Source organism: Cibotium barometz, chromosome 14 (genome assembly GCF_041138505.1).
Source record: "Cibotium barometz isolate CiBa-2024 chromosome 14, ASM4113850v1, whole genome shotgun sequence".
Classification (NCBI taxonomy): Eukaryota; Viridiplantae; Streptophyta; class Polypodiopsida; order Cyatheales; family Cibotiaceae; genus Cibotium; species Cibotium barometz.
In genome coordinates this window covers 44,805,701-44,812,535 of record NC_141059.1, presented here as the reverse complement: position 1 = coordinate 44,812,535, position 6,835 = coordinate 44,805,701, and the positions used below count along the sequence as shown (strand labels likewise).

At 51.2% G+C, this 6,835-nt stretch overlaps 2 protein-coding genes across 2 annotated transcripts; both read right to left on the bottom strand.

Annotated features, from left to right (window-relative positions):
• Window positions 1-2,092: 2,092 nt before the first annotated feature.
• Window positions 2,093-4,039, bottom strand: LOC147632070 (pentatricopeptide repeat-containing protein At2g33680-like). The gene has a single exon (XM_086807997.1). The coding sequence runs from the start codon at window positions 4,037-4,039 to the stop codon at window positions 2,093-2,095; it is 1,947 nt and encodes a 648-aa protein (XP_086664123.1).
• A 123-nt stretch (window positions 4,040-4,162) lies between these two features.
• LOC147632069 (pentatricopeptide repeat-containing protein At1g11290, chloroplastic-like) lies at window positions 4,163-5,371 on the bottom strand. Its single transcript, XM_086808644.1, has one exon. It carries the CDS (start codon window positions 5,369-5,371, stop codon window positions 4,163-4,165), a length of 1,209 nt encoding a protein of 402 aa, XP_086664770.1.
• Between the last annotated feature and the right edge of the window lie 1,464 nt (window positions 5,372-6,835).

Genomic DNA, 6,835 nt, shown 5'->3' with positions numbered 1-6,835 from the left:
ACCAATCCTCTGCATATATGTATCTAAAGGTCGGCTGCACCCTCGGGGCGGCATGGAGGAGAATCAGTAGCACCGCCTCAACTGAGGTGTGGACCGGATCCGCCGCCAATCTCCTATACCAAACAAGCTCATGCGGGCTGAGTGTAATCGGGTCTGCAATAGGTCCGTGAGCCCCAAGTCGCTGAAGTGGTGAGAAAACTCCAGTATCTGATAACGCAAAACTTCCTCTACAGAGTTGCAATCCCATGCTGTGTCTGGGGCAACACTGAGAGGAAAGGAGAAGGCCACCATGCTGCTCACCACTGAAGGAGAACGAGAGGGATGGCACACCACGCAAACTCGCAAGGGCGCGACCAGTGTCTCGAACGGGCCAGCATCCAGCTGGAGGCACCTGAAAAAACCGTAATCCACTGGTAGCCGCATCACTCGCGGGGGCCCCCCAGGGGAGGCTGGAGAGAACTCTGTGGCGGGCGAAGCTAGGATCGTCATCTCCACCGGTCCGGGGTGGCGGTGGAACAGCCGCTGGACTGAACTCTGGCCTACCCAGCTGCGCTGCCCCGAGACAGTGGGTGGTCTGGCGAAGTATCCTGGAGAGGCCGAGGGAGGGATGGGGGCTCGCGGCGAGGAAGGGGAAGAGCGAGGAGAGGATGGAGAGGCATCTGCCAGAGGATAGGTGTCAGGGGGGGCCGCCGGGGGAGGCGGGAGGGGGGGGGCTGGGGGGGGGAGGGGGGGCTGGAAGGAGTGCTCTCCGGGTGAGGGGAAGGGGAGCCGGGGGTCGCAGAGTGCGGCCCGGGATCCTCAGGAATCTGCTCCAAGGAGGGGGCGGGGCCCGGAGGCGGGAGCGGAGTCTCCACGTGGGAGGCTCCACCAGCGGCCTCAACGGGCACTGAGTCTGAATCCTCGTCCATCGGGGTGGGACCTGCTGGCCGCCTATCCCTGACTGGAGCATAAGTGCGGGTAGGTGCCTGTACGCCAGCCGGAGTCGCCTGTCCGCCAGCCTGTGCTACTTGCTGGCGTCTGCGACGACGGTCCCTGCGGGCCGGGCGTTTCCGCCGGCGAACCTCCTGCCATCCGCCAGCCTCCTGGGTCTGCACGGCATCCTCCACCAGGGCCTGCTCGTCAGATGATGGCGCCTGCTGTGGCGAGCCAGGGATGTCCGGTCTCTGAGGTGGATGGCCACCACTCGGGTCTCCTGCAGGGGGTCCAGAGGCGGCATAGCGTGAAGGATGAACCCCCTTGCGGGGACAGGCGCGTGCGAGATGGCCCATCTCCCGACATGTGTAACACTGGCCGGGGAGGCCCGAATACTCCACGCGCTGTATCAGATGTCCTCCAGAAAGACAAGGGAGGAGGATCGTCTTCGGGAGGGACTCCGGTGACGGAACCACAATACGAATGGCCGGGAGTCCTGCTGCCCGAGCAATCACTGAAGCCGCTGTCTGAGGCGTCTCCACCACCTGCCCGAACGCCTTGCCAATGGATGACAAGAGGGGCAAGTACTCCCTACGGAGTCCAGGAAAGCAGATAGTGACGGGGAAACCTGTCGCGCCTGCTAGCGGGTCAGAAGCGGGGTCGAAACCATGAGTCCATCGCGCCAGGAACGCCCGGGATGAGCGGAGGGCAATGGGGCTCCGAGCCAGCACCATCTGAGCTGCCTGGGGAGACTCGAAATCCACCTGGTAGTAGCCACGTCCCAAAAAATCTACGCTGACGATCTTGGCGGGCACGCCAACAAGGCTGCCTTGCAGAAGGTCGCGAAGCTCTCTCCGCATCGGACGGCTACCCACTATCTTGCAGACCAAGGAGGAGGCCTCAAGAGCGGATACTGTGGAAACAAACAACTGAAGATCTTCAGCTGTGAACTCCAGACGGAGACCGGAATCGGCAGGGGTAGTCGGAGCGGCTTCCATGGGGTCCTCCAGAGGGAAAAGGCCAGAAACCGGGGTCACCAACGGGAGGGACACAGCCCTGCGAGGAAAAGGAGAGGCGGAGGGCTACAGGATAGCGGGGGGGGGGGGGGGGAGGGGGGAGCTGAGGCGGGGGGGAGCTAGCGGTGGGGGAGGGGCGAGACGGAAGGGGAGGAGAGCACTGTTCAATCTCCTGGCCTCTTCCATGTTTGTTTCTCTTCTCTCATGGCCTCAATCGCATTTGCTTCCTCCTGCATATCAGCATCAGCATCCATTTCATCCAAACGCACTGCATGTTCAAAGACCTGTTTTCCAAGCTCCACATTTCCCCAATTCCTACAAGCAGCCAGCACAGTAAGCCACACCACAAGATTAGGACAAAACCGCATTTTCTTGATTATTGCTACTGCCTCATCAAGTTGGCCTGCACGGCTAAGGAGATCAACCATGCAACTATGGTGCTCAAGTGTCGGAATGATGCCATGTTCTTTGCACATGGCCTCAAAGTATGTCTGGCTCTTATTAGATAGTCCTTTGCGACTGCATGCATTGAGAACAATAACGAAGGTAACCGGATCTGGCTTTACACCTTCTCCTAGCATTCTATCAAAGATGTAGAAAACGTTTTCACTTTCTCCAAGCTGGGCATATCCAGCAATTAGTGACCTCCATGAGACTACATCTCGAACTAAAAGCTTGTCAAACACTTGTTGTGCTACAGCAAGCGAGCCACATTTGGCATACATATCAACCAGAGTATTGCCAACAACCAGGTCTTTTTCCAGAAGCCCCTTTCTTGCAATCTCAGCATGTAATTGTCGACCTTTGTCTGTAGCTCCAATGCTGCCACAAGCTTTCAAGCTGCAAATAAACGTGACAGAATTTGGAGAGACGCCCTCAAACTGCATCTGTTCAAAAGACTTCAGTGCTTCCTCGCCATGTCCATGTTCAGCATATCCTGCGATTAATGCATTCCACGAGACTACATCTCGGATTGAAAGCTCATCAAACACTTTCTGTGCTTTGGCAAGCAAGCCACATTTAGCATACATATTGACCAAGGTGCTGGCAACAAATGGGTTTCTTTCCAGTAACCCCTCTCTTTCAATTTCAGTATGTATTTCTCGGCCCTTGTCTGTGGCTACTGCACTGCCACAAGCTTTCAAGCTGCTAGCAAACGTGACAGCATTTGGAGAGACGCCCTTGAGTTGCATCTGTTCAAAACACTTGAGTGCTTCCTCACCATAACCATGTGCAGCATATCCTGTGATTAGTGCATTCCACGAGATAACATCTTGAACTGGTAGCTTGTCAAACACTTGCCGTGCTTTGGCAAGTAATCCACACTCCACATACATATCCACCAAGGTGTTGCCAACAACAAGGTCTTTCTCCAATAACCCCTTTCTGTCAATCTCAGCATGTATTTCTTGTCCCTTGCCAATGGCTCCTATGCCACCACAAGCTTTCAAGCTGCAAATATATGTGACAGCATCTGGAGAGACACCCTCAAGTTGCATCTGCTCAAAACACTTCAGTGACTCCTCACCATGCCCATGTTCAGCATATCCTGCAATTAATGCATTCCATGAGATCACATCTCTAACTGGAAGCTTGTCAAACACCTCTTGTGCTTTAGCAAGAAAGCCACATTTGGCATACATATTGACCAAGGTGCTGACAACAGTAATATCTCTTTCCAACAACCCCATTCTTTCAATCTCAGCCTGTATTTCTCTGCCCTTGTCTGTGGCTCCTATGCTGCCACAAGCTTTCAAGCTGCTCACAAATGTGACAGCATTTGGGTGGACACCCTCGAATCGCATTTGATCAAAACACTTGAGTGCTTCCTCGCCATGCCCGTGTTCAGCGTATCCTGCGATTAGTGCATTCCAAGAGACAACATCTCGAACTGGAAGCTTGTCAAATACTTTTTGTGCTTTAGCAAGTGAGCCACATTTGGCATACATATCGACTAAGGCGCTGCCAACAAAAACATTTCTCTCCAGTAACCCCTTTCTTTCAATCTCAGCATGTATTTCTCGGCCCTTGTCTATGACTCCTATGCTGCCACAAGCTTTCAAGAAACAAACGTACATTACAGCATCTGGAGAGACACCCTCGAGTTGCATCTGTTCAAAACACTTAAGAGCTTCCTCACCATGCCCATGTTCAACATATCCTGAGATTAGTGCGGTCCATGAGATTACGTCTCGAACTAGAAGCTTGTCGAACACATGTTGTGCTTTAGCAAGTCAGCCACATTTGGCATACATATCTACCAAGGTGCTGCCAACAACATGGTCTCTTTCAAACAATCTCTTTCGTTCAATCTCAGCATGTATCTCCTGACCCTTGTCTGTGGCTCTTAAGATGCCACAAGCTTTCAAGCTGCTAACAAACGTGACAGCATTTGGGGAGACACCCTCAAGTTGCATCTGCTCGTAACACTTGAGTGCTTCCTCATTATGCCCATGTTCTGCATATCCTGCAATTAATGCATTCCATGAAACGACATCTCGAACTGGAAGCTTGTCAAACACTTCCTGCGCTTTGGCAAGTGAGCCCCATTTAGCATACATATTGACCAAGGTGCTGCCAACAAAATGGTTTCTTCCCAGTAGCCCATTTCTTTCAATCTCAGCATGTATTTCTCGGCCCTTGTCTGTGGCTCCTGTGCTGCTACAAGCTTTCAAGCTGCAAACAAAAGTGACAGCATTCGGGGAGACACCCTCAAGTTGCATCTGTTCAAAATACTTGAGTGCTTCCTCACCATGACCATGTTCAGCATATCCAGCTATTAGTGCAGTCCACGAGACTACATCTCGAACTGGAAGTTTGTTGAATACTTGCAGTGCTTTGGGAAGTAAGCCACATTTGGCATACATACAGAGCAAGGCATTGCCAACAAAAGGGTCTCTTTCCAAGAATAATGTTCTGGCAACCTTGGCATGTATTTCAAGGCCTCTTTCCAAATCTTTCAGCTTTGCACAAGCCTTCAGTAAGGCCACAAAAGTGTGTGCACTTGGATGTAAAGAATCATCCTTTAACATTTTCTCGTAAAGGGTGAGAGCATGCTGTGGCTTCCCACATTTAATGTAACCTGTGATAAGGGAATTCCACGACCACTCATTCCGATGCACCAACCTGTCAAAAACCTGCTGGGCATCAAACATGCTTCCAACTTCCACCAACATCGAGACGAGGTAGTTCCACAGTGATGCATGAACTTCCAGCCCATTTTTGAGCATGTAGGTGTGCAAGCGCAGCGCATGCGGTCGGTCTCTCTCCTTCCTGCAAATGTGCAAGATGTGTGCAAAGTCCTCAAGGGAAGGCTGGGGCAGCACCCCTTCTTCCAAGGCAGGCAGTGCCTCCTCTAAGCTAAGCATCCTCCAACCAAATTGGGAGGGATCCCTCGAGTAGTCCTTCCACAAGCGCTCCATCCGTGCTCGTGATGTCTGCATCTCCACCACACTACCGGGGCATGTTCAAGCATGAAAACTCGCACAAGGCAGGCAGTGCCTCCTCTAAGCTGAGCATCCTCCAATCAATTTGGGAAGCATCCCTCGAGTATTCCTTCCACAAGCACTCCATCCATGCTCGTGATGTCTGCATCTCCGCCACACTACAGGCGCATGTTCAGACATGAAAGCTCGCTCGTGGTAGAAGAATTGGAAATCCTTGCCGGACACCGTGATCCATCAAGAACCATAATAGTCACAAGGTATATAACTTTCTAATGGCTGCTCGTAATCAGTGGCAAGTACCCTTTATATTGCTTGTTTGTGTTCGATGTGTCAACATCTCCATAGAATACCTTTGCCTCCTTGCTTCTTGTGATCACTACAGCACCACTACTACCGCCCAAAGAGGGGACATGGGACTGGAGCCTTCAGCAGCCCCCAGAGGAAGAGGGGGCTGCAGAACGCTTTAGAACGAGATACAATGATTGTTGAATCCAAACTACAAAAATGCCGGCAAAAACCCAGAAACTGACCTTGAAAACAATCACGACACTGCCTCTGAAAACACCGCTTGAATTGCAGACGACTGCGATGCTTCGGTCTCCCTGCTGTTAGAGTGTTCACCCGCTAAAGCGCGCTCCAGGCCAGTTGGATCTCGCTTCATTATGTTTGGGTGATCGTGCTCCAGAAGAGCACTAAGATCAATATGGATTGATTGTTCCACATGGTCACGACACATTTGGCATGGCTATGGCCATGAGCGCGTCTCCACAACCTAGGCTATGGCCAGATCACCCCCCACAACTACCAAGCTTCGGTGCCCTTGTAAGCATGGTCCGATGCCATGGCCATCATGTGCAAGCTATGTCTCCCAACAGCCATAGCACCATGTTGTCCTTGTGCATGCAACGTTTCATAACTTTGGGCCTCAGCACTTGCACTCCCTACACACACATTTTCCATGCAGTCACTACAAGCCTCATTGGCGTTACATGCCATCCCTCCTCTCCATCCTCTCTCTAGTCACTCATTGGCATTACATGCCATCCCTTCTGTCCATCCTCTCTCTGGAAATCCAATCCCTTCAATCACACTCCAACGCCAATGTGATAGCCATCACTAGACACATGCATCTAAAATTTCCAATCCCTTCAATCACACTCCAACGCCAATGTGGTAGCCATCACTAGACACATGCATCTAAAGCAATAGTATAAATATATCCAAACCATGACCAAAACAAATGAACAATAATCTAAAAATATACTTGACCAAACAAATAAACAATAATCACCATGACCAAAACCATATTCATACACTATTATACCCTCTCATTGTACTTTGCTCACACACTCTCTAAATTCTCCTAGACCACATACTTTGCATCACTTGCATTGATTTTCCTAACTACTGGCTCTTTAACCAAAGCAAATTAATTATATGATCATAAAATTACAAAGTTTG